Source organism: Chiroxiphia lanceolata, chromosome 1, assembly GCF_009829145.1.
Source record: "Chiroxiphia lanceolata isolate bChiLan1 chromosome 1, bChiLan1.pri, whole genome shotgun sequence".
NCBI classification, from domain to species: domain Eukaryota; kingdom Metazoa; phylum Chordata; class Aves; order Passeriformes; family Pipridae; genus Chiroxiphia; species Chiroxiphia lanceolata.
Genome location: NC_045637.1, coordinates 99,032,776 through 99,060,705, shown reverse-complemented (window position 1 = coordinate 99,060,705; position 27,930 = coordinate 99,032,776). Strand labels below are relative to the sequence as shown.

The 27,930-nt window shown below is 37.6% G+C and overlaps 1 protein-coding gene across 25 annotated transcripts in view; it reads left to right on the top strand.

Moving 5' to 3' along the window:
- The window catches only part of TNS3 (tensin 3), a 229,485-nt gene that overhangs the window by 96,295 nt on the left and 105,260 nt on the right, over positions 1-27,930 (top strand). For 19 of the 25 annotated variants that reach the window (XR_004357506.1, XM_032690225.1, XM_032690219.1 and 16 more), the window contains 6 exons: positions 7,456-7,494; positions 16,151-16,203; positions 16,995-17,166; positions 24,525-24,575; positions 25,546-25,668; positions 27,113-27,177. Coding sequence is in view for 24 of the 25 variants with exons in the window: in XM_032690225.1 (XP_032546116.1) it covers positions 7,456-7,494; positions 16,151-16,203; positions 16,995-17,166; positions 24,525-24,575; positions 25,546-25,668; positions 27,113-27,177 (503 nt within the window). In the remaining variant the exon portion in view is untranslated. Of the gene's footprint in view, positions 1-7,455; positions 7,495-11,984; positions 12,296-16,150; positions 16,208-16,994; positions 17,167-24,524; positions 24,576-25,545; positions 25,669-27,112; positions 27,178-27,930 lie in introns of those variants that run through there. The other 6 variants (XM_032690242.1, XM_032690357.1, XM_032690348.1 and 3 more) reach the window with 4 other exon arrangements.

Below are 27,930 nucleotides of genomic sequence, written 5' to 3'. Positions count from 1 at the left end.
AAAAGGTGGGGAGACACGTTGTGTACCGCAAGGGGACCTAATTTTGAGTGAGAAGGGTCTGTAATGTTTCATTGTATATTTATATATATATATAAGTGTATATAGTTTTAAGGAGACATAGTTTTTAAGGGGGTTAATTTGGGCATGACATGGATGGCATAAAATAAGGGGTGGATAATGTCCTAGTTAGAACAGCTGGGACCGATTCATCACTGGATGGGTGTAGCCCAAAACTGTGTATTCTACAACCTTCCATGCCATTTCCCAGAAACTGTTATCAGTAGAGGCCTGCGAAACAGGAAGATGTTCCTGTCCTCATACCCTGTTATGGAATTCCCCGCTCTGAGGGAAGGACTGAGCATCCTCATACCCTTTTATGGAATTCCCCGCTCTGAGGGAAGGACTGAGCATTCCTGCCTGAACTGGAGAATATATAAACTTGGAGTTTCAGAACCTTTTTACCACTTGTGGGATCCAGAGGGGGACTGCAGCTCACCGCTCTCAGCCAGACTGCAGCTCACCACTCTCAACCGGACTGAGACCACCACCCTCAACTGGACTGCAATCACTACTTTTGACCAGACTGTAACAGCTCTCCCACCAGCAGGTTTTTCCCCTCTCCCTTTACTTTGGACTCGGGGGGACCCAAGGAACACCACTTTGTTCATGCCTCAGGGTGCTGGTTTATACATTTGGGTTTTGTGGGTTAAGACCAATTGTTTGTCTGTATAATCGTACTTATTGTATTATTTTATTAAATTGTTATTCTGACTTATAATCTCTCTTTTTAGTTGAGTTCATTTCCCCTTGCTGGTTAACTTTTAAACTAGCACAGGCATTTATCTTGAAGCTTTGTAATGATATCAAGAGCCTCATATATCAACTCAATGCAGCTGTTAGGAGTTCAGGTGCTAGAATATAAACAGGTGCTCTTAAGTGTTCTAATACTACTTTATGTTGTCATGCACATTCCTCAGATTGGAGAAAGGGAGATAATGCTAGTCCAGCTCTGTTAATTCAAGCCAAACGTTTAACAAAGATGACCAGTTCTGCTGCACTTATATTTCATGAAGAGGCAATGGGCTATTTTTAAAAATGGTCTTTCATTGCAGAGATGTATAGCTTGACCCAAAGATTTTGAAAAAAAAAAAGGAAAGAAAAGTGCCATGTGTGATGACCACACATGGTCACTGCCTTTTTTTTTTTTTTTAACCTGAGAGTGACTTAACCTGCGTAATACTTCTAAAATATGATAAAATAAAAAATGGTAAGTTTGTTTAAAAAACCTTTATTGGAATTATTGGATCTTATTTTGCAAGATTACTAGTTACTCAGTAGATCGTATTTTTTTAAATTAAAAAAAATTGCTAACAACTACACAGTTTTTTTCTTAAATAAGTCTTTTTCTCTAGTGCTACCAAAATGAGAAGGTTTAGGCCCTAACCTTAAAGCTCCAAATAGTTTTTGTTTAATCTATTACTTAAAGATAAAAATTAAAGGAAAGCTAGTAGAAGGATATTATTTTTTAGGTAATTTTTAGATTCTGGGAAATATTCTAGGATAGTTTAAGATGCTTCAAGATCAGTAAGTTTGTCTTCTTCGCTGAATTTTTTTTTCTATCCTTCATAATGGTGTGTCTTTGAAAAGAATAAAGGAAACTAAATCTTAATTCTTCAGAGGCCCATCACCTATCCTGACAAATACCTCGCAGTAATGAAATGTGGTGTGAAGGCCCAAACCTCTTATGTACGTGGATTCTTATTGTAGAATAACTTCATTGATGAATGGTCCTTATCACTGGATGATTTATCAATTCTAAGACATGGTTAAATAGTGATCTTGAACAGAGAAATTTCTGATTTAATCTTTATAACTTTTCTTCCTTTCCCACCGCTTTTTTTTTTTCTCCTCTTCCCTCCGCTCCCCCAAATGATTACCAGGAAATTCTGCATACTTCTAGATTACCATTTAAACATCACTTTTCATAACCAGCTGTTCTGATGTGGAAAGAGTAAGTGGACACTTATTTGGAACATATATTTTATTATAACAGTCACTTCAAACTGAAGTTCAGCTATTTTGCTAAGTCTTCAGTGGAAGTTTGATCATTTTGACAAAATTGGGGAAGGGTGTCTAATTATGCCTCCCTCCTCTCCCCTTAATTGTTCAAGCCTCTTTTCTGTCTCTGGGGAGAAAAATTAAAGACTTGAACATTTATACCCCTCATAACTAACTAAACATTTGATATTGAATAGTGAGTCAAACTGTGCTCTAGCCTCTTTGAAAATAAGAAGAGAACAGAATAAAAGTAATTGTGGGAGAAATAGATTTGGGGATTTTTTTTGTGTGTGTATGTGTCCTTTTTTAAAAGGAGCAGGAGAGAATACCTTGAAAAAAAATGCTGAAGAATTAAATGATAAAGTCACAAAGCCCTCATTCTACTTGCATACCTCATTTTTTACTTGAAATCTATGGCAATTAACATATACCTATATGTATTCAACCTAGTGCCAGCATTTTCTCAAAAAAACCCCTAAAAGCTGAAAATACATGTTGATAGAAAATAAAACCAACCCCCCAACTATATATGGGGAAAGTGAGCAAGACAACAGAAAACCTTAAGAAAACTCAGTACTCTTAACAGTGTTATAAAGAATGTTTGTTCCCTATGGCAAAAAAACCCCTCCCTCTTTTTCATGTTGTCCGTTGAATGCAATCCTCCCCAGATGCTTTGTATGAAAAAGATCAGTGAATATGACAGCTTGAATTTTTATGTTTATTGCATTCATTTTTAAACACATCTTTTCAGAAGAACAATGTGAGACAATCTGATGGAACTCTGCCCATCTGTTTTTAATGTGAACCTGCAAGAAATTTTTTGAGAAATATGAGGCTAAATAAGTGTGTGCTATTGGGAAGGCCTGTGCGTGTAGATGAAGGATTGCATTCTCCAATTTCATTTTAAGTGGGGCCTTGGTATTAGAAGATGTAAGATGTTAACTTGGGTCGATCAGTATGACCTCTGAATACCCTGGAGTATGATGACTGTGAGTAAATAGTTAGAAACTGACATATGCAATGATTTTGCTCTGCTGGCTGTAATTTTGGTGTCCAGCTTAAATCAGTGAAAGCTTTTCTGGAAAATGTGTCAGGTGGGTTTGATTTGTAATAAAAGTGTGACTAATGGCTAATTAGTTTCTAGATTTTCCTGTCTTTCTTCTTTCAAACAGTAGCACGGAAATCTTACAAAAAACTAGGAAAATGCCCAGGTCTGTTTTTTAGAGGGACTTGACTTTTTTTCCTATTTGCTGCATTCAGGCATTTGCTCACACGACCTGTGAGTTGCATACAAAACAAGCATTATATGCACAGAGCAAGCATGAGTTGGTGAAGGATACACTGAGTCTCCAGACATCCCCAGTTGCTGTGACCTTTCCTGGCTCCTTTCATGACTCTCACCAGAGCAATTCTGCCAGGGAGTGCTGCAAATTGTAGCTTGCTCTGTCTTGCTATTCAGTTTTGCTTTATTAAATTTTGACCTGTGTTTTTTTCTTCCTTTCCTTTTTTTTTTTTCAGCTTCAAAAAAAGAAATAAATCTACTTTTCTTGATTTCTTAGTGTCAAAGATAGTCAGAAGCATGGACTTGATAAAACCTGTGAGCTGATGCCCGATTCGAATATGAATATTTTTCAAACTTTTTTTCGATTTGCCTCTGTGTAATGCACTTCACTGGAGTTTGTTTTTTGGTTTTACGTTTCAAGTGCTTACCAGAGTAAGACCATGGACCTCAGAGATCTGCAGAGCAGATGTTCAAAAATGCTATTTTAAGTGCAATCAGTGCCTTGTTCATAAATGTCTCTGATTTAGCCATAAGAGGGAACAGAGAATAAAACTGCCTGAGTATGGAAACGCCACTCCCCTAAATGAATGAAATGTAGTGATCCTGAATTGAGCAGTGCAATGTATACTAAATTCAAAAGCTATAATTTACTAGGAGGGAGGGCTCATGTTGTTTCTAGGAATATTAGAGAATTACAAGATTCAATAGGTCTTCAAATATGAAGTTTCGTTATAATGCAGTGTGTTCAGTCCCAGGTGTTCATCCAAAATGAAATGAACAGCAGGCTTTCTTTGAACAAAAACAAACTACAGAAGTAGGGGATCAGCAAGAGGGAGAGGTTTGGCAATTTTCAGAGCCAGGTTTGCCGGCTTGTTTATTTTCTCCAAACCTTTCCACTGAGTGAGGGAGGTACTTTTGCAAGGCAGAAGTGTCTGCTTTTCTGAAGCGTGATGCTATTTACTGTAGCAGATAAATGCAGAAGCATAATGTTCTTCCAAGGTAAAGCATGCTTCTTGCTGCCTTCCTAACTTTGTTTTTCTAAAGCAAAATTATCAGTGTTTCGGACTCTCTAGTATCATTAGTTTTCAATTGGCATAGAAACTTTTTATATATGTTTGATTTCTCTAAACAGCAAATGGACTTGCATAGATTCTGCTGGACAGCTCACACTGGAAAAGGGAAATACACACTCCAAAGTGTGGGTTTTTTTCCTGCTTATCTGCATAATTTTCTATTCCTTCATAGCTTATCCTAAGAATGACAGATCTTATATCCCCTGTGAATATGCTTTTAGTTAGTCTTTGAAAACGCTTTCTCAACAGTGGAATGTGTAAAAGGAAAGGACAGCACTAATCCCACCACTATAAAATGAATGTCAACCAAATATTAAAATGATAAATGACTGTAGTATTAGTTATTAGTGTCATGGAGGACTGCCACCTGTCTTTCGAAAGGAAAAGAAAAATCTTTTAATGTTAATTTAAAAATCAGCTTTTCTTATAGTCAGCATTCATTTTAATAAACATGATGAAGATGTAGACCCCTCTCTTCAGATAGAACTGTGATTCCTTAGATTAAATTCTTATGTTTGGTGTGACTGTTATATAATGGTGGATTCTGTTTGATTATTGCTTAACTAAACTTCAATCTCTAGCATCCAATTCAAGTTTAGTTCACTGTCATGTCAGAAGTCATGCTGGTTAATTTGCTTTAGGTTTTTCACACTGGCTCAAAAATTTAGTACTTGTATATAAGTAACAAAGTGTGTGTGGCAGAAGTGTTATGTATGAACTTGCTTTTGATTCTGGAGTCAAAGTTCAAGCCTGTTTCTTGGAGAAATGTCACAGCACCTTGTAGATGTGGGTGGAAAGGGGGAGCTAATTTGGTTTTGGTTGTCTTTAAAGTGGAATCCAAATGAGAAGCTTTCAGGGCAAGATAACCCTCCTGACTAGCAAAACGGTTAACAAAGGTGAAGAAACTGTCCTCAATGAGGCAAGGGGGTTAGAGCATCTCCTGTGGCATTCTTTTAAGGGCTGATGTATGTTCCTTTTTTGTAATTAGTAAAAGAAATATAACTTTATTTTGAAGTAACAGTGTCATTTTATCTTTTGCTTTAATGGCTTTTCTTTCAGAAAGGCTATTTTTAGGGAACCATTGGCAGGAATCTGTGATGGTGTTCTTCTGTGATGATGGAAGATGGGATAATTTGTTTTGGAATGATTTTTCCTCGTTCCGTAGAAAAGAAGTTTTTATTTTCTAACCATGTCAATCAAATTTCCTCTGAACTGTCTTTATTGGAGAGTGAGGACAAGAATATTTTGTTGTGTTTGATTTTGAAATGCTATGATTGGTGATGTGCGTAAGTAGAACCATAGAATCACAGAATGGTTTGAGTTGGAAAAGACATTAAAGATCTTCTAGTTCCAACTCCCCTGCCTAGGCAGGGACACCTTCCACTAGACCAGGTTGCTCAGAGCCCCATCCAGCCTGGCCTTAAACACTTCCAGGTATGGGGCATCGACAGCTTTTCTGGGCAACCTGTCCAGTTCCTCACTCCCCTCACAGTAAAGAATTTCTTCCTAATATCCAAGCTAAATCTACCTTCTTTCAGCTTAAAATCATTCCCCCTTGTCCTATCACTGCATACTCTTGCCAAAAGTCTCTCTCCAGACTTCCTGTAGGCCACCTTGAGGTACTGGAAGGCTGCTGTAAGGTCTCCCTGGAGCCTTCTCTTCTTCAGGCTGAACCCTAACTGTCTCAGCTTGTTTTCACAGGAGAGGTGCCCCAGCCCCCTGATCATCTTCATAGCCATCCTCTGGAGTTGCTCCGGCAGGTCTACGTCTTTCTTGTGTTGGGGCCCCCAGAGCTGGATGCAGTACTCAGGTAGGGTCTCACCAGAGCAGAGGGACAGAATCACCTGCCTTGACCTGCTGGCCACACTTCTTTGGATGCATCTCACAATATGGTTGGCTTTCTGGGGTGCAAGCGCACATTGTTGAGATATGTCAAGCTTGTACATCAACACTCCCAAGTCTTCCTCCCCAGGGCTGCTCTTGATCCATTTTCTGCCCAGCCTATAGTTGTGCTTGGGATTGCCCCAACCCAGGTGCATGAACTTGGATTTGGCCTTGTTGAACTTTGAGTTTTGCAATGTCCCACCTCTCAAGCCTGTCAGGGTCCCTCTGGATGGCATCCCTTCCTTCCACTGCGTCCATCACACCACACAGCTTGGTGTCATCAGCAAACTTGCTGAGGCTGCACTTAATCCCACTGAAGTCAAGTGCAGTCTTACCTAACCTACAGCACTTAGTTCTAGTGTTACTTCATTTTCTCATTTTGAGTGTTTTTCAAGATGAAATACTTCTGTTATTCTTCCATTCTAAATCCAAATTATAAAATCTTTACTCAAGGTATCTTCTCTTGTGAAATGCTGAATCTTGGTTTGTTGAAGTCTTAGGCAAACATTTTTACTTTTTCTGTTTTACATAGTTTTATCACTGTACTTCCCCATTATACTGCCTTAATTTCATGCTGATTGTGGTCATCAATAAAAAAGGATGTACTTTTGGAATGCTGTGCTTCTGGTGATTCATGTTACATTTTTGTAGTAATAACTTGGCTCATTGCTTTTAAAAGTTTGTTTTAAATCTCTGTTGATATAATTTAGCATGTTTTAAAGTCAGTCTTGAACAGATTTTTTTTGCACAGCACTTACAGAAAATTCTTGGCAGTTCACGTCATTAATACCTATGCAAGTGTCTGTTTTCATGAAAAAGTATAAAATGAGAGACTGGGAAAAGAGGCAGAAGGGCACATGTGGTTAACAGTGTACATCTCCATGTATATTGTAACTTGGAATAGGCACTCCCAGTACCTGAGCACTGTCTTACAAGACCTGAATATGCAGAATGATAAGGCAAAATCAATTAGTTTTTCCACATCTGTTTGAAAGATAATTTGTTTGTTAGTACTATAATATGAATATTGAATGATGAATAAGATGATAAGATGAATTTGTTGTCGTTGTGTGTATATGTTAGGAGGGGATTTCTTAGAATGTAGTTAAACTATCTGGAAAACTAAAGTCAGTTTTGTTAACTTTTCTGCTTTTGCAGGCTAACTCTGAGGTGGTTAAAAATCATGTAACCAGAAGCGTAAGTAATTTTATTTATTCCTTTTTCTTTTACTTGGCCTGATTTATTTTCCTGTTTGTGTCTGCTTGTTTTTACTACAGCTTCACAAAGCATCCATTGCTAACCATTTGCAAAGTACACATTTTGATTTCTATACTATGTGAAATTAGCTTCTGATTAGCCTAAGTGGTTTTTCTTTACCCTTCAGTTTATCCAGGAACAATGAAATGACCTCTGCATTTCTTATTTTTAATTTAAGCAGGGAAGAAAGTAAAGATAAATATTAAAGTATTCATAGACTGAATTGTATTCAGAAGAGTACAGAAAGTCAAGAGATTTTATTTTTTCCCAGCAAGAATGATGCTAGTTTTTGTCTTGTGGTCAATATGCAATTGATCTTTTAGCTTTTATTTGTTCCATTTGTATGCCATGTTTTTTACAAAACAAATAAATGCCCCTTCCCAACTCTTTATTACTATGACTGTAGTACTACTGGTACAAGTAGTATTAAATACATTTATTGAAGTGCAATAGAACCCAGCAGTCTAACTGATGTAGAAATTTCTGCAAATGGGACGTATAGCTGATTTTGATACTGATAACCCTTAAAAGTATACTTTTAGCACAATTTCTGTGAAGTAAGTAAGACAAAGAAGACAACTTTTTGAAGTCCTTTAGAGTTATCTTTTAACAGAGATGTCAAGTTTTGTAGATTTCTAAATAAATGATGGGAGATGCCTATAGTTAACTATCTGTTAGTAGGCAACTGTGATGCAAGTATTTGATTCACTACTGTAAAAATGAGGTTAAAATTTAAAAAGAGGCAGAGGAAAGGACTTGCAATATGTACATGGTCTTCACTGATTCATTGTTCAATTCCAGCGCAGTTCTCTATTGCAACAAATGAGCATGTGTTGCACAGTGCTAGTCTTGTGTGCATTGCATTTTTTTTGTAATGCTGCTGGTGCCACTCTGTGCAGGGTGTGAAGAGTTCTGATCCTTGGCTACCCATGTAGACAGGAGACATTCAGAGGTTACATTTGTATTAGCAGTATAGTTTGTTTACTTGGCCTGGCAATGAATGTTTTTCTACAACCAAGGGTATTTCTGTGGTTGGATCCATGCTATCAACCACAGTGTTCTAATAAAATTAGAGTTAGAATATATTTGATAATGAAACCAGCTATAAATGACTAGTGACGTGATTGTTTCACCTTTCAGTTCGCTGTTTGCTTTCTTATCTAGACAAATTAACTAAAACTAAAAAATCAGAGAAGAGCTAAGTTCTTAGTTATCTGTATGTGAATAATTGGTTTTGACAGCTGCTTCTAGTGCAACAAACATGAAGCAAAATAATGAGATACATTGTGAGGAAAATAATTGTAGATCATTTTCTGTCGCTAGTTGGAAGTTCTTAGCATAATTGTGTTACATTTGAATACTTTAGAGGGTTTTCTGTTTGTACTGGTTGCTTATTGCACAAACCAAGATCATATGTTTTTTGTTTTTTTTTTCTGTACATGTAATACCTTGTACACAGCCATTTTGAAGGCAGCCTTAAATGTTTTTCAGCTGTACCTTTTGTCTTATTGCATTTTGCAATGATTATTATTTGACCATTAGCAAGTTTCCTGAAATTGTTGGTAGTTACTTTCTATGGACAAGTATACTCCAGGCACAAAGGATGACTTGGTTCTGACACTACCTAGAATGCAAAATTTTGTTAGCTTAATTCTAGTGTTTGGGATAGCTCTGAGGGATGGATAGCACATTCTTACTTGGGAAATAAGAAGTGCATTTTCTTACATTTAGAGGGCTTCCTCGTGCCCTTATGGACTGGAATATTATTTTATTCTTAATATTAACATACTTAAAACAAATAATTAAGCTTCTTGTTTCAACTAAAGGCTGGCAGAAGTGTTTCTGTCACTTTCTATCCAAGGATTGTGTGCACATAATTTTCTGTTAGTTAACAGGGTGCAAAATTTGTAATGAAAGTTTACTTCAGTTTTCATCTCTTACATCCTAAATAGGTCAGAGAGAAACGCAGGAGATTTACTCTGAAGTCTTTCCCTCTGTGCACTATTTACAGAGTTAGGAAGCAGAGCGCACACATACAGGAACTTTGTATTAGGTACTACTGGATCATGCCATACATTACTTCTACAGAACCTCACCATGTGGTATGTGTAAATTAATGCAGAAACTTTTTTTACACTCTGCTGTATCTGTTGTGCTTAAATACATTGCCTGTGGATAGTATTCCTTCAGGAAGCTCTTTCAAAGCTCTAGTGTACTTGTGAAACTATACTACAACCAGAATTAGACCACATGTATTATTTTAGTCAGTTGAAGTACGCTCCCTGCCTAACACTTAAATATGAATATAGGAAGTTTCTCCATAGATTTGTAGTGGAATACAGTCATTTCAGTGTTGACACGACTCTAACTCACCTGGGTTAGAGTGAGTTAGTGCTCCTGTTCTGTGTGTGCAAGAGACAATAGCACTGGCTAGGGGTAGGTGCTAGCCTCACAAAGCTTTGTGTGAACTCTTTGTCTTGAGACATTGTAGAACTAAGGCTTCAAAAATACAGTTTTCCAAATGTGAGTATGTATACCTGTGAAATTTTACATTAATTAAAACACTAATTATGCCTCATTCTCACTTGAATAATAACTTTATATGTATTCAGTATTTTCTTCTAAAGAGTCCTTAGTAGCTAAAATGTGCTACATACCTTCTCTCTGTTATGAATTAAATATTTTAAGAAAAGAGCAAAGGATGAATAGACAACCCAGCTGTACCAGGAGATTTCAGACTGTGAGCAGGGCTGCTTTTGTCAATAAAAGTGAGTTGGAAGATGATCTTTCTGCCCTGATTGGTTCCTTGTTTCCCTGGCAGATTGCTAGATAGAACTCCATATCCAAGTGCCCCACAAACTTGATAAAAATGAGCTGGATTGCAAAGCCCTACAGTGAACTTGTTTAGAGGAGCCTGGCCTGTTTTGGCTCAAGTATCATAGGAAAGAATCATAGGAGCACCTTTGCCATCTGGGTAGGTTTTAGCAGAGAGAAAGCAAGCTGGGATTTATAACTTCTGCAGACACTGCCAGGGGCACATCTGTTTGGAGTCTTGCTGTTATACTACACAGGGGAACAGATCGTGATTTTTATGGGACACAGCATACAGAACAGAACTAAAATCTGCTCTCAAATAGCCGTCTGCAGTAGAAATGATAAATCTCTTCTGCAGAGAGAACTTCAAAAATATTTTTAATTAACTTGTAATATTTACTAAGCAATGCATACACAATAGCATAGAGACATTTATATTTTCAAGGCATGAATCTTTTCTGCAATAGGAATCATTCTAAAGCCAGAGACCAAATTCAGGTTCTGGTATGCAAATTCTGGTTCTCATCCAAAACATCACATTCACTGTGTCAGTAGGAATTATCATGGTGGAGTAGTCCAACTATCAGTGTAGTTCACTGTTCTGTCTTTTTCTGCAGTATCCTGGAGTGTATAGAACTGTTACACTGTGCCTTGGAATAGGTTGCAGAATTTCTTCTGATCCCTGTCCATGGCTTGGGGAATGAAAATGCATTACAAATTTGGTTCAAATGTATTCAGGTCTTCTGCTGATCAGTCTCTCTATTCTTATTCTTATTTATGGTGTTTGAATGGTGAGCAATCATGTGGAAAAGAGTTTCAGAAGCTGTGTAAAATGCATGTAGTTTTATGGCAGATTAGCTAATCAAATTTTCTGATGCTTATAGCAACATGAAAAATAGGCACAAATAAAATACTTACATCCCAAATAGATCCATGTCATTCTTTCAAAATATGTCCTGATACCTTTAAGCCACAGATTAATTAGTGATTTACATTTCAGATAGTTCTAGTTTCTACTCATTGGTCCTTATACCTGTTAATACTCTCACTCAAGAAGGACCCCAAGAGAGAAACAGATGAGCTGCATGAATACATATCAGATCCTGGAGCCCTGAGTTTTCAGCAGTGCTGTTTCTTGGAGGAACATATGTGTAGTTCATGTACAGCTGTCTCAACTGTTTAAAACAACCCAGTCCTTGAAATCAGTATTTCTTATATTCTGCTGAGATAGCTTTTAAGCAGATATTATTATAGTTCAATGCCAGGAACAGGGCCTTGGGGAAGGTAACTGAATTATTTTTCATTTGGCTTCCTTAGCCTGTCGTCTTTGATTCTGGTCTCAAAAGGGGCAAGTCATTATCCCACCTGGTATTTTTAAGTTCATGCATGGCCCATGTGTCTAGTTTTACTTTGGTATTGGAAACTAGTAGTTTACCCACTAGGGTTTTTTTTAATCTATTTTTGTAGAGCTGTTATATAAAACATAGTAACTCAGTGTACTGCCAAAATGCAAATGAGTTTATCTGGGGTAAAACTGATCTCCCTTTACCCTTTGTCCTTTCTGGTCTCTGGCACTCTATGACAGAGGACTTTAGCCTGTGAAGTGTGTAAGCCTACTGATTGTAATGCAGATTTCCATATTCAGTTCTTGGAAAAGTTGTGGATGATCATTTTTTTTACAGATATGATTTTTTTTTTTAGGTGTTATTTTTTACTTGATTGTCTCCATTTTTTTCCTTGAGAGTCAGCCTTTCATCACAGAAGACATAGCAGGAAGGTTATTTCTTATTCCTTCTGTTTCTGAACTTTTATGGAGAAGTTGTCTCAATGCCACCTCTGTGCCACACTGTGTGAGATGGCCTATACTATATCTTTTGTCATGTTTTTGCTCTGAAGCTGTGGAGCAGCTCAAAGTAGGATTGTAAAGGTATGAGAGGCTGCATGCTGCATTGGACAAACACAAGCTTGCTATTTGAGGCAGGCCAGGTAATCCATAAACAAGTTCACCATCTTTGGTGTCAGAAGAAGGTGAATTAACAGGGCTGATCTCAAAAGTCTGTTTTGTTCAAGCTGTACTTTAGTTTAATTGGGCTCTTTGGCCCACTTTCTATGCTTCCATTGACAGCAGGCTGTCTAGTGAATGTTGTCACCTGGTGAAAATTATGTAGAATTAAGTATGGGACTGTTTCTTACGTTCTTTATTATGCACAGGCTGTAGTGGACTCTGGGATGCTTTTGTCTGAGGACTGAATTTTTGAGAAAGTTGGGATAACTGGGCTCTGTGATGAGCCTAGGACTGACAGGAGCCAACGGTGGTGAAAGAAATAAGGATGATGTCAAAGGAAAGAGTTGAATGGCTTGAATTTTTACTGGAAAAGGGCAATGACGTAGTGCATTGGATGCAATGAATTTGCTTGGTAATCCAATTCTGTGACTGGTGAGAAGATGGCTGTCTTTTATAAGCAATTGCTTCCCCCTGCTGTCTTCCATACAACTGCAGCTTAATTTTACCAAAAGGCTCCTCGCACTTCTTTACATAAGAATAACTTCTATATGTTATTGTTTGGGATTGATCTGTTTGTTTGGAATACGAAAATTCCTTAAAACTGAATGAGTAGGTGAATAGAAGGTGTTTTCTGTTTTGAAAACTCTGTTTCTTGTATGACTGGTTATACCGTTTGCATTGCCAGGCAGTCCCAGGGAAGCAGGGGAACAAGAATCATGGGGAAAAGCTCACAGAAGATTAATCTCAGGTCTGTCCTACTGGCAACATATCAAGCGCTAGTTTCACTGAATCTGGCCTGGTTACAACTCTAAATTTTTAGCCAGATGTGTTTAAACACCCATTTTGAGCTACGGATTTTAATTCCCTTTCATCTTCTCTACTGTTGTTGGTTGTCAGGAAATGAAAATCATACCTAGTTTTGCAAGATTTTCCAGGTAACTGTCCATCCTGGGAGATAGCAGCATTTGCTCTCTGGGAAGATTAGCCAAATGTTTTGCTATTATCTCTCCAGTGTGCAGCAAGGCAGAAAACAATGTTTTTGGGTGGGTTTTTTGTTTGTTTGATTTTTTTGTTTTGTTTTGTTTTTATTTTGCTTGGATGGAGATGATTTGCCTTTATGGATAGTCTGCCTCGTGCCACTGAATCCTCTGCTTGGTTAAACTTGTATTCTGATGGTAGGTGTGTATGACTTGGTCCAGAATGAAAAAGAAGCCCTTCTTATCAGTGAAATGACCCTGAAACTGCACAGAAATGTTAGGAAAAAGCCCAGAGAGGCAGTCACAGAAGTTTGAAATAAGTTTAATAGTCAATCAAAACCAGAATTCAGTCAGAAGCATGGTAAGATGTGGCTTACATTTTCAGCTTACCTGTTGTGAGAAATGCTGGAACACTTATTTGTATTAAGAGCATGTTGTAGGGGTGTGTGTATATGTGTTATATGCTTCACCAAATCTTTGAAAAGCTTTTTCAGTAAACATTTTGCCTCTGTAGTAACTCATATCTTTGTTGGATTTTGCTAAATATTGCAGCTGTGATGGGAAAAGTTAGTGGTGTAGTCATCGAGAGTTAGTAAAAAATAAAAATGAAGAAAAAATGCATTGCTAGCTACAAGATAATTAAGCCATGGAAAAGAAGAGGAAGGGAATATAATCTAGAGGGCACGCAGAAAAATGGTTGTGTGTCCTTGACTGCTTGTCCATTTGCCAGTAAGTCATTGGCTGTAGCCAACATATAACATACAAGGTGATCGTGACCTTATGCAAGTTTAAGTAAAATTTGTTTAGTAAGTTTTGTGCACCATAGATAGGCAATGGAGAGTTTGATGGTCTGAATCAAAGTATCTTTTAAAAATGGTATAGTTCTGTTGATTTTGGGAACTGTACAGACTCTGTATAAAAGTGTACCCATAATGACAGACAGAAGAGTATTGCAGCTATTTGAGACCATATAATGCAACATGATACAGAGATGAGATATCGAAGGAAGAATTCTTTTAAATTACTAGTGTTGTTTGAAGTTTCCTTTGAGTATCCATAACACAGTCTAAAACACTAAGCTGATTGCTTACACATATAAAAATATAAATCTATCAGTTAAAATTTTAAGTTGTACCAGTTATTTAATTGTGGAAGTTGTCAGGACTATCCATTTTTGTACACAGAGCAGGAAAGAGTATATAGAACTGTGTATTTCAGTAGGTGACATGGCATGCTTACAGTAAATACATATCTCACTAACAGGTTTTTTTTTGTTTGTTTGTTAGTGGTTTGAATTATGTTGTTGTTCATATACTTACATGCTGCATGCTACTAGGTTATATGCTAATTTATGTGGCACAACAGTGCAACAGAGAATGATTTTATCACTTATTTTCTTACCAGAGGAAGCTGTTAAATGATTGATTTTTCAGGTTACATGGAGATTTAGTCATATAATTTTTAATAAATGGTGGAAGTACTTTTTAAGCAATGGATACATCTGTGTAACCAACAGAGACCAAGGAAGTGGAGGGAGAGTCATGATGCTAATTGCTTTTTAGTTACAAAACCAAAACAAAATATGCCAAACCCTTGAATTTATGTCTTGTATTTCAAGTATAGTTATTTACTTGTTTTGGCACCCATGGTGTATTACCTACAACCTTTAAAATTCTAAGAAAGGATTGTGTAAAAAGAGGCTGGAAATACCATGAAGTTCCCTCATTTTCTGTTGTCTAAGTAAAGACAGGAAGTAGTGAAACTGGAACTTATGTGAGGTGCACCTTATGACACCAGTTGTGCTTTAAAATTTGCCAGAACAGTTCTCTTTCAGAAATTCTGAAAGAAAATGTGTCACTTTCATGATTGTATGTCTTAGCTATTCCCAGATTTTGATATACAGCATCACTTTATGTAAGGTTCTAAGGCCTCTTCCATTCAAACACAGTTTATTTGGTTTGGGAATACTTGCCGTGTGTGTGCCAAAATAAATAGGGTTTATCAGCCTTCCAGCTCTTACCCTTAATCTAAATAAGCTTTTGTGTGCATGTTTCTGTATATTCAGGGGAGGGAGAGGAGTGAATACTCTTTCACCTATGGAGTTACTGATGCATGATATTAAATTGAACTCCTTCTTTTCTGTATTAAAACATATTATACTTATCTAAAGGCTAAAATAAAATATATACTATATGTAAATTAATATATATATAAAATAATATATATGGAAAGCTAAAATATATATAGAGAGACATAGCTAAATGTAGAGTGAATTATTTTTATTTATTTTTATTTATTGTTAGTATAGTAGTAGCTGTCTTTGTTTTTCCTTTTACCAAGGTTCACAAGGGAGAATATTTTTATACATGAATAGTTGCTATTATTGAACAAATGGAATTACAAGAATAAACTACTACAGAATAAATTCTCAGGAATATATTGAGTATATATTTCAATATTGTCATAAGGAAATCAGTTGAGAGGAACTTGGTTTTGCAGGTTTATAAAAAAATTCAAATTTCATCTTCTCAAAGACCACTATGTTTTCTCTAATCTTAATGCAGTTACCAAGAAGAGCACAAAAGACTTCTCTGGCAGTAGTGGGTTGGAAGAGGTGATAGAGAGTTAGACATAACTTGGTCGTAACCACAGTGTTTGCCTTCAAAACACAGGGCAATGATCCTCTCATATCCTCTTGTTATAATTTTCCTCATAAAAAATAAGGAAAAAAGCCAGAAACATTGACATCAGTGACAGTAAGTAAGCTTCTGGATTGACTGTTCTGTTTTCTTTGTTGCAGAATTGCAGTAGTGCTTCGAAGAATTCTGCTTCCAGTTGTGACAGAGAATCACAGCAAGTATTTCTTTCGTATTTTATGTAGCAGTGTCACATCTTGCCTTGGTGGGTTTAGATTTTGTTATTTGTGGTTGTGATTTCTGAGTTCAGTCTTCTGCAAGACATGACCTGCTATGCAAATACCATTTTACAATCTTTGTCTGAGAAAACAACTGAGCTTACTTTGTAATTTAATGACTAGAATCTTTTGATTATTCTATTAAGACAGGCAAGGTGAGATTGTGCCCTTAACCTGGAAAAGAAAGAAAAGTTAAAGTAAACAGTATCCGTACACTAACCTGTGAAATTAATTGGATTATATTCATGTCTTGCAGTCTGGGGACTGGTTTTAGATTCATGTCAGTGTTACTCAGAGCAGATTTCAAGATCTGCAATGTTTTACAGATCACTGGTGAATCTACCAACTTGTAAAGCATTTGCGGAATTCTACAGAGAGATGTGTGCAGACATAAGTACCTAGAAGTTTCCTATTTAACTCCCAAATTTGTTGTGCTAGTATTTGCCAAAAGTGCTTGTATTCATTTTAGTGCTTTTCCACGTTACTGGTTGCAGAGATTTTTTCACTATGGTTTTGATGTGAAGAACTCTGATTTTTGGCTAACTCAGTTTGTGTTCTGAACTGAATAATTTGAGCTCTGTAGGCATTTAATGAGTTGTAATTGTAATGAAATTATTGGAAACATCTGATGCTTGTCTATAGGAGTTCAAGTTGCAGTTTCTTTTCATTAATATGCTAAGTTTGTTCTTGGCTGCTTTGCTGTGAACTGCCATATCTAATTTCTTCACAGAAGTGCAGACTTTGATCACATTATGGAAGAAGGCTATGAACTTGACCTCACTTACATCACAGAGCGGATTATTGCTGTATCTTTCCCTGCTAGCTGTTCTGAGGAAACTTACCTCCACAATCTACAAGATGTAACCCGAATGCTCAAATCCAAACATGGCAGTAATTACTTGGTATGTGTAAGATGAGTGTTTTGTGATACATCTTCTTTTGTCTACACAGGAAGGCTACTGGTAGGTCCACATATACTATTATAAACTAGAAGTTATTCTTTGGTCCATCTTTACAGCCTTGCAAGCAAGTGCAAGATTTTCAGTAGTGTTTTAAACTGCTAGGCAAGAACAGATATTGAAAGCACTCTTTTGCTGGGGCACTGCAGTCTCTTTGTAATAACACGTAGTCAAACACTGTAGAATGATTGCACTGACCATTTTCATTGTCCAAAGTATGCTTTTAAAAAATACACACCCTGCAATGTGGAGTGTGTTCTTTTTTTCTAACAACCAGCTGTCTCTGGTTCCTCAAGTGGGCATCTGATAGTCTCTCACCATCATGTGTTCACTGTCTGTCTCTACCGTATACTGTGAAACAACACGTAAAAGTAGGATTGCTGTTGGTGTGTTCTCTCCAGATCTTTCTCATTAACTTGTTGTAGATGCATTTTTTTACTGCTGTTTAGTTTTCTGTAGGAAATTAAGTTGTAAGCAAATCTATAACGATCCTCGTGTGCAGATTTTTTTTTTTAATGATAACACAAGCTATTAATCTCCTGTGTTGTTTTCTGGCTAGTGCCATGGCATGTGTTGTCTCAGCTTGTTCTATGAAGGTGAATTTAAAACAAGACCAATATTTTATTTATTTTTTTCCTTCTACTGTCTTTTTAGTTAGTGTGTATAAACTATTAGAGTAAAATCTATGACTTCAGGAGCTTGAACTTTACTCACAGTAGAAATTAGTTTCTGGAGAGATTCCATCTAATGATTTCAATACATTATCTTTTTACTCACAAACCAAAATGTCATAGATGCATTATGAACCAGATTGTCCTCAAGATGCATGTGTAATACTTCTACCATGGTCTGATGCCCTCAGCATGCTGCCTTGGTGCCTTTTGCTTCCCTTCTGTCAGACACTGGTAGCTTATAAGGCACAAAATAATAATAGTTTGAAGGTATATATAAAGCTTCTGTATGTAAAACAGTACAGGTACAAATTCAGCTGTTCTCAGTGGTCTTTTCCATGGGACAGCAGTGTAAGCTTGTAAGTCTCAGTCCAGTTAAATCTCACTTAATACCTGTTTGTATTACAAAAATCTGATATATGGTAATTCTTGTTTAGTATGTCCTCTCTCTGAGAGGGAATGTAGTCAGTTTCTCTTGCAAAGCTGGAATTTTTTTATTTTGATTTGGTTTTGTTCTATTTATTAATTTATTTTCTAATGAACATTTTGGAAATCAGCTGTCTTGGTCATAAAAGACCTTGATGCCATCTGTTTCAAGTATGTTTTTGTGAATTCACAAGACAACCTGACAAACCACAACCAGGTTGTAGGTTCAGAGCTTGTTTTTAAACTCTTTTGTTTCTTATGTTTTGAATACCTCTTCAGCCTGCTCAAGAGGCACATGTATATCAGCAAAATCTGGCAAAATCCTGGCAAGAATACTCTTGAACAGACTAATACCTGCTATTGCAGCAGGAATTCTACCTGAAAGCCAATGTGGTTTCAGAGCCAACAGGAGCACCACAGACATGGTGTTTGTCCTCAGACAACTGGAAGAGAAGTGTAGGGAACAGAACAAAGGTCTCTATGTAACCTTTGTCGACCTCACCAAGGCTTTCGATACTGTGAGCAGAAAAGGTCTATGCAGATTTTGGAATGTTTAGGTTGTCCCCCCAAGTTCCTTAAAATGATCATCTCACTCCATGAGGATCAACACGACCAAGTCAGATATGGCGACGCACTTTCTGAGCCCTTTCTAATAAAGAATGGTGTGAAACAAGGCTGCATTCTAGCACCAACCCTATTCACAATCTTTTTCAGCAGGATGCTCCAAAGGGCCACGGCAGACCTTGATGATCAGGACGGTATCTACATTCGATACCGTACTGATGGAAGCCTTTTCAACCTAAGGCGACTGAAGGCCCACACTAAGACCTTAAACCATCTTGTCCGGGAGCTGCTTTATGCTGATGACGCCGCCCTTGTTGCCCACACAGAAGCAGCTCTGCAGCGTTTAACATCCTGCTTTGCAGAGGCTGCTGAGCTCTTTGGGCTGGAAGTCAGATTAAAGAAGACAGAAGTTCTCCATCAACCTGCACCTCAGGAAGTCCCCCATCATCCCCACATCACCATTGGCCAATCAGAGCTCAAATCAGTCCAGCAGTTTAATTACCTAGATAGCCTCATCTCCTCGGACGGTAAGATTGATGGGGAGATAGACAACAGGTTAGCAAAGGCATATAGTGACTTTGGAAAACTCCACAAAAGAGTATGGCGAAATAAACACTTGAAGAAAAGTACCAAGATCGGTGTTTACAAAGCCATAGTGTTGTCTACTCTCTTATATGGTTCCGAATCATGGGTCATCTACCGCCACCACCTGTGTCTCCTAGAACGCTTCCATCAACGCTGCCTCCGTACAATCCTTAACATCCACTGATCAGATTATGTGACCAATACATCTGTTCTAGAACAAGCAGCAGTCACAAGCATTGAGGCCATGTTGCTGAGAACACAGCTGTGCTTAGCAGGGCACATCTCAAGGATGAAAGATCACTGCCTCCCTAAGATCTTACTCTATGGTGAACTTGCCAGCGGCTGCCGCAAGAGAGGAGCCCCGAAGAGAAGATACAAGGACTCCCTGAAACAACATCTCAGCCTTGGCCATATTGATCAACCTAACTGGTCTACTCTGGCCTCAAATCGGGAGGCCTGGAGACACACCATCTATAACGCTGCCGTTTCCTTTGAGAACGCATGCAGGATCACTCTCAAGGAGAAAAGACAACGTAGAAAAAATCATGTTTTGCTGAATATACCACCTAAGGAGTCTTTCTGCTGAGCCTTTTGCAATTGGATATGTCTATCTCGTATTGGCCTCATAAGCCACCAGCGTACCTGTAACAAACGTGGATAGAGCCTTCCTAAATCTTCGTTCACGAAGCCTAGCCATGATGGGCAAAACAAAAAGCCCCCAAAATCTCCTCAAAAGAGTATTCAAGTCAGTAATTCTGCTGAAGTTGATGGGAACAGTTCTGCTCTTTCATTGGGCCAGGGTCTCAACTAGCAGAACATATACTACAAATCAGCATTTGTCATTTTTTACCTAGTTGTTCTCTCTTCGTTGAGAGAGAGTGAGAACAGAGAGAGAGAACTCTCAATGTGAGTTGATAGTGAGAACAGAGAAGGGAATGATACACTCAAAGAATTGTGTGAGTGCATTGTTTCCTGTTTGAGTCTGTTTGTTATGAAGAATATGAACAAAAAATCCTAAGTATCTAATTTTCTCTAAGCAGTAGAGGATTATACTTTGATGGTCTGAGATAAGAGTCCTTTATGGAGAGATGAAAGCCTTTCCATAGCTTGCGGTAAATTTTTCTGTGCTTCGTTACTGTAGTGGTTTGGACTTTGTTTTCCCCCAGAGGATAAGAAAAGTGGTAGACCCCAAGGGGTGGAAACCCCTGGAAGTTTTGAAATTCTGTCCAATGAGCGCTCCTGCAAAAATGTAAACATACCACAACGAAACGGAAGAGAAGAGTTGTAGTTTTAGGTTGGAAGAAGTGGCCATGTTGTGAAAGACCACGAAGAAGGGGGCTCGGAGCCCTTTGGGGCCTCTGGGCCCCCCCCCCCAGCCCCAGTTGGGGGCTACAGAGACTTGGAACAGTGTTAAGCTGGACTATATGTCTGTAGCTGTGAGCTGGAGGATGTTTTCCATCGTGAGTGAGCAGAGTCAGAGCAGAAGCGGTGGCAGCGTCCAGAGGTTATGGCTAAAAGCCCACTGATAAGACCTGAACCAGAGAAGCAGCAGAAACAGCATGCAGCCAAGGAAGACTCAGAGTTGCTCAAGCCGAGGTAGAGAACCAGCAGCAGAGAACAGAACTAAGTTTCTACAGAGAGAAAGCTTGGGGGTAAGAACTGCAAAACTCCCCTAAACTTCCTTGGAGATCCCTCCAAAAATGGAGGGGGTGGACTCTTACTGATTAGAAGTCCTAAATGGGTAAAGGAGCTAAGAAGCTCGGTCGTCCTGAGAGCTCAGCCAGGACGGTGTGTGGGAGGTTGGCCTTGAGGGCCCTCCCTTGCTGCAAGCTACAAAGAAGCTCGCAGCCTGAGACAGGGCACAGAGGCCCTGCAAGGAGCTTGAATCTCCTGAAGATACCAGACCGTCACGAAGACCCCCTGTGCTTCGTGATATGACGTGGTGAAACGACCTTTGTCTGGGGTTACGAAGCCCACAGAAGACCCCTCGGTTGGTTGACGACGGGGCCGAGAGGAACTTGGAGGCCTCCCTTGTGAGTGCTGGCAGAGATCCAGCCATCAACTGCTGCATGAGAAAAGGACAGATGACTGCTGCCTTAGAGACATTGCTGCTCTGAAGAAGAGATCTGTCCTTTTTTCCCTCCTGGACTTTTATTTGGAGGGGAGAAGAGATCTGATCCATTGTAAATACTTATGTCATCGTAGAGATAGCTAAGGTTGTATATAATGTATTGTAGTATTTATTTGTACAGTCATTGTAATATATTCCCTTTCCCCCATTCTGAGTCTGGTGTGTTTTGTCTGGAAAAACCCATCTCACATTGGGTTGAGATGTGGGAGGGGGAATGGAGCTAGGAAATTGGATTTTGGGCTATCTCAAACCATGGTAGTTACTCTAAAAAAGGATCTTCCCTGCAGACTTTGGTACCTAGAAGAAATGTGACTTCTCCAACAGATAAAAATTTAGAAACTGATGCTAATGCTTCTCTTTCTTGTACCAAAATATAAGTAAGTAGACCTAGGATATGCCAAAAAGGGACCAAAAAGGATGCAGTTAATCTTCCACTGTACCATGGCTTAACCTCAGCCAGTAACTTGGTCCCACACAGCCGCTTGCTCATTTCGCCACCAGTGGGACAGGGGAGAGAACTGGAAGAGTAAAAGTGAAGAAAACACATGGGTTGAGATAAAGACAGCTTAATAGGTGAAGCAAAGGCTCTGCACAAAAGCAAAGCAAAACAAGGAGTTCATTCATTGCTTCCTGCAGCAGGCAGGTATTCACTCATCTCCAGGAAAGCAGGGCTCCATTATGCGTGGTGGTGACTTGGGGAGACATCACTCTGAATGTCTCCACTTTCTTCCCCAAGCTTATATGCTGAACATGTCATACAGTATGGAAAATCCCTTTGGTCAGTTAGGGTCAATTGTCCTGACTGTGTCCTCTCCTAACTTCTTGTGCACCCCCAGCCCACTCACTGATGGGGTGGTGTGAGAGGCAGAAAAGCCCATGGCACTGTGTAAGCGCTGCTCAACAATAATGAAGACATCCCTGTGTTATTAACACCATTTTCAACATAAATCCAAAACACTGTGAGCTACTGTGTAGAAAATTAAATCTACCCCAGCCAAACCCAACACACAGTGACATCTATTTATGGCATATACTTCCCTTCAAAGACTTCTGTAATGCCTTGATTTGTTGTTGTATATGAAATGTTGGTTCTTGTATCTTCTGGTCTTTATTCTATGCTGATAGGACTCCTGGAGTATCTCAGCTTCACAGGACTTGGGTATCTTTGAGTTTGACATCTGATCCAGCAATGACAAATACCCATCATGAACAGGGCTGTATTCTGACACACAGGAATTTTAAATTGATCTTAAATATAAAGCAACAAGAAAGATAAATAAAAAAGTTATTATCAAATAGCCATTTTTTTCCCTGTGCAAAATTTTAGGTAATTGATTTCTTAACATAGCTTTATCACCGATTTTAAGAACTCTGTACTGAGATCTGTACCGAAAACTGCAACTCTTAATTTTTTGGCAAATATTAAAGCTAATAGAAAATTAGAAAAAAATGTCTCATTTGTAGAAGAGACTTTTCGTTTCATTCCGGTTAAATTACTATTGATATTTATGGAAGGATAAGTATAGTCTTATTTATAATTGTTGATATATCTTCCTGATATATCAGAGAATGAACATAAAAATTTTTGATTGTTATTTAACTCTTCAGGAGTAATCTGTTTAAAATGAAAACAGTATACTGGAATTTAGACAATGTTTCTCATAATATAAAGAAGTTTTATTCTTTCTTTTGGAGTTTGATCAATGGAAGTGGTGTATACCCTTTATGGTCAATATCATATGTAATTTCAGAAGCTTGTGCAGCTTAAAATAGAAGCTGTTGTCTTGAGTGCCTTGTTAATTTGGGTGTTTCTTCATCTGGATAAATTTCTTGCCTAAAAACCGTAATTTTTCCTAGAGGTGCCATAATGTCATACTGTTTCCACTATGTCCATAATGGAGTTGCACATTTTTAAGTACCACATTGGTGAGCAGCAGGCACCAGTTTCTAGAAGGAAAATGATTTAGTTCCTTTAACCTCTTTGACTTCTGGCTTTTTTGGTGAGCCAGCTGAGGTTAATGCCTCAGGTGGTATTTTAGAAAAGCGTTACACTTTAGAAAAGGGTTCTTAAATTGTCCTTGAGTAATAGTAAAATATATAATGGACTTATATTTACCCTATCTCAAATTTATGATCTGTTTATTCCATTTCAGAAGTGTAATGAAACTTTTTCAATGATTATGTCATCTGTACTCAACTTGTGATGTGAAATAGCCACACTGTGAATCTGCCTCAGTAGCATTGTTTCAGTTCTTCAGTATTGATATTTCAGCTTTTTGTTATTGATACTGATTTAAAGTACTTTCTCATGAAAGAGACAGTTGTACTTGTATACACTGCTTTTTTTTGTTCATTTTACAGTCCATCTCTTTAACTGTTCCTTATTGAGCACTAAGTGTATGGTAACTTGCTATCTAATGAGTTAACAGAAGAGTTGGAAGATCTCATAGGCTAAGCTATAGTTAAATAGCTATGTCATATCTTCCCTACAAAGTTTTGACAGAGCAGTAATTTCTTGTCAGGCCCACAAATTCGAATATTTAATGCTGTACCATCCTCACAGACTTTTCATTGTTAATTCTTACACTCTGCAGTTATTTTGCATGGTGCCCAGGTCTCTCACTATACCTCTTACTCAAATAAAGCCATACGAAATAAATAAGATGTAGTGGAATTTTAACTGTCCTTTTTCAAAATGTGCACTTAGTTTCAGTTTTAGCTTCAACATATAACAACTGAATACCTAAAATACATTTGCTAGTGGTACCTGACTTCAAATGTTAATTTAGTTTAGTAGAACAGTGGACAAACCTGAAACCATATCACTGTAGTTTCTTGTAGTTTTCATGTTTCAAATACAGCTATTTACGACATAAATTATGGATCTTAATGGTTGATTTTTTTCTTTCTTTTTTTTTTAACAGGTATTAAACCTCTCTGAAAAGAGATATGACCTTGCCAAGCTTAACCCAAAGGTATTGATTGTCTTCCATAACATCTCTTTCTAGTGTTAAATAAAACTTAAATGGCCTGGTAAGCCCTGAAGCTATGCAAGTGTTGATATACAGAGTAAGAGAACAAGTTTTGGAAGATGATAAAAAGCCCCACATGCATCCCTTTTTCCCAAGTTATGTTTTGTGTCTGTTAGGTCTGTGTTTTACGTACCTGTTCCTGTTGTCTTCTTAGACTTTATACACAGGACCTGAAGCCTGTTGTGACTTCTGAAAAACTCCTATTGAATGCTATAAATTTTACTTCAAGTATACTTTCTTTGTGCAGTCACAGGATACTGAGATTATATACTGTAATGTACAATCAGATAGCTGAAGCTAAAAGAACTCTTAGTTTTAACCGTTTTAACCGTTTCAGTGCTTTATTGATCATAAAGGATTTAAATTGTTCATGGTTACTGGGTTACTGGTTTTGTTAGTGCATATATTATATATATTATTATATGCATATATTATATATGCATATAATAATAGGTTGAGTAAACAGTATTATGTAGTGACTAAAGCTGAATAGAAAAAAGGAAAAAAATTAAGATGCCATGTCTGTTGCACATTAAGGAAATAAATTTCAAATCAAGTGAAACCAATCAAATTAGAACAATCTTTGACTTTCTTTACTGTTATAAAATACCTGAATATCTAATTGAAAAATCTTTAAAAACTTGAGATCTTCAGAAATGTTGTCACTTTTAAGTGGTTGGTGGGATTAGGGGGGGAGCTTTTTGTTTGTTTTTATAAAATACCAGAATCTTAAAAACAAATTCCCTTCTTCCCCTTAAGAGACCTGTAAGCATCATGGCATTTGAATGGCATGGTTGTCTGGGATTGGAAGAACTGTGGAGACTTTGAACCATCACAGTTATTTGAATCCAGATTATAATATGTGATACTAGGGTCAAGGTGTCTCTTGTAAATATTACTTGTTTAATTGCAGATTATGGATGTGGGTTGGCCTGATCTCCATGCTCCGCTTCTTAATAAGGTGTGCACCATCTGCAAGGCTATGGAGTCATGGCTGAACAATGATCCTCAACATGTGGTGGTAATACACTGCAGAGTAAGTGAGCCTTTTATATACACACAGTTTGTATTCATTTTCAAAAACATTATCCTTTATTCTTACTCTTTTTAAAAAATAATAAGTTTGATCTGTTTTCAGTGTTGGAAACAGTATGCCAGATCTTCAGTTGATATAAGTATGCTTAAATCTACTAACCTTACATGCTTCTTACAGATAGCTTTTTATGATGACTAAGATCCTAGCCCCTGCTGCAGATACAGCATGCAGTGATGTTAGCTCACATCCTGCAAAGATCACTGTTACTTCTGTGGGCGTATTTAGAAGCTTGAGGTTTTTCCAGCTTTATAGGAAACTCCTTAGAAGCTCTTCATGTTCTGTGATGTTCATGAATTTTGTTGTGGGGCAAGGTTTTAACTGGCAGCATCACTGCAATGCATTATAGCAAAGCTACCAGTATGCTCTGTTACTTCCCCTTCCATGCTCACAAAGAAGAGAAATAAAGAAAAACCTTAGTTAAATGTGGATAAAATGAATTCAGAACTGAGTTGGTAGCTATGCTGGTGACACTTGAGGCAAACCTGTCTCTCTATCACTAGCAGATGTTACTGTAAACAAAATGAGCATGATAATATTACCGAAACTTCTTTTCAAGTCAGGTTCTATAGTCCCCAGTCCTGAATTTCTTACAGACAGAATGCCATTATTGTATGAAACACTTGAAGTCTTACTAGTTTGCAGGACTACTACGAGGAGTAAGGGCCATTCACAGGACAAAAGAAAAGGGAACAAAGTATTTCTAGATATACAGTTATATACAAATTGATAATGCATGTTGTTGATTAATGTCTTTTGGTAATTTTGGTTTCCACCTGCAAAGATAGATACAGCCAGCTATGTGTATCAGCTGAGAGACTGAAAACGTTTTGAAATCCATGAGAATTACTGCTTAGTAGATTGTACTGAATTTGTCATGTACATTTATTTAAAATTACTTTGGAGCATTTTTTAAATTATCCATAGAAAATTAGTTGTAAATCTCAGATGTTGGGGAGGTAAAAATGCCTGAACCTGTTAGAAACTCATATTCTTTCCAAAATAGGTATTTTATAGCATTTCATGCTGGAAAGTGCAACACTGTCTAAACTTGTTGTGAATGATTTCTGAGAAAAAATAATAAAAAATTAGAATAGTTGACACAATTTTTCTGTCCTCTCCCCCCCCCATTCCTTTAAATCAGTGAGACTTGACAGGCATGCTCATAGAAATCCTATTTAGTGGGGTTTTTTGTCATTTCTGAGCCAGCTTGCATTGACAAATAAGCTGCTGCCCATTTTTTCCACCTTTCCATCAACAAAGGGGATGCATGAGTAAAAGGACTGACTGAATCTCTTGTCTTAAAATTGTATTTACTATGGGTCTTAAATAAAATAATGCCCATTCATGTAATAAATAAGTTATCATTCCCTTTTTCCTAATACAGGGGGGAAAAGGAAGAATAGGTGTAGTCATATCATCGTATATGCACTTCATCAATGTTTCTGCAAGGTAAGTATGAATAATGCATGTTGTGTGTTTTTTACAATATACATAAGGAAAAATGCCTTTTAGTTGAGTAGTCTCTGTCAGTTTGTCAGTTAAGGTTTGTTAGATTTTCCTCCCAAAGAGTCTTGGAGCATGTCTTAACAGAGCCTGCTTTCATGACACACTGCTCTTGTAGTCCTGTTTTCAGTAGGAGATTGGACTAGGTGACACCCTAAGGTCTCTTCAAAACTGAGATTTTTAATGGTTTGCAGGAAACTTCTAAAGGGTGTTTCAAGATGGCCTCTTTTGAATCAGTGAGAAATTATTCTTAAAGTACTTAAGGAAAACAGATATTAGAATCTGGACACAGTATTTGAATAGAAAATTCCTAGACATTGATCAAAGTGAAGAATGCAGTTTAAGAAATAATCTAGACTTTATTTTGATTTTTTAGTTGATTCTTTTGCTCAGATTATGAAATGGCAATTGATAATTTGTCAACAAGGATAAAATTTAATAGATGGTCTCAAAAAGGATGAAATGTGTTTCGGAGGGGTTTGTTGGGTTTTTAATCACATCGTTTTCTGTTGGTTTCTTTTATATGTATACACGTACATAAATGTATTACAATAAAAATGCCCTCTAACTGCCATGGTTAAGTCAAATTTGGTTCTGAATTCACACCACCCTGTCAGTAATAGATTTGATCCACTGCTGTAGTTGATGGGGTCTTAAATCACTAGAGGTTGATGGCAAATTACTCATGGATTTCATGAA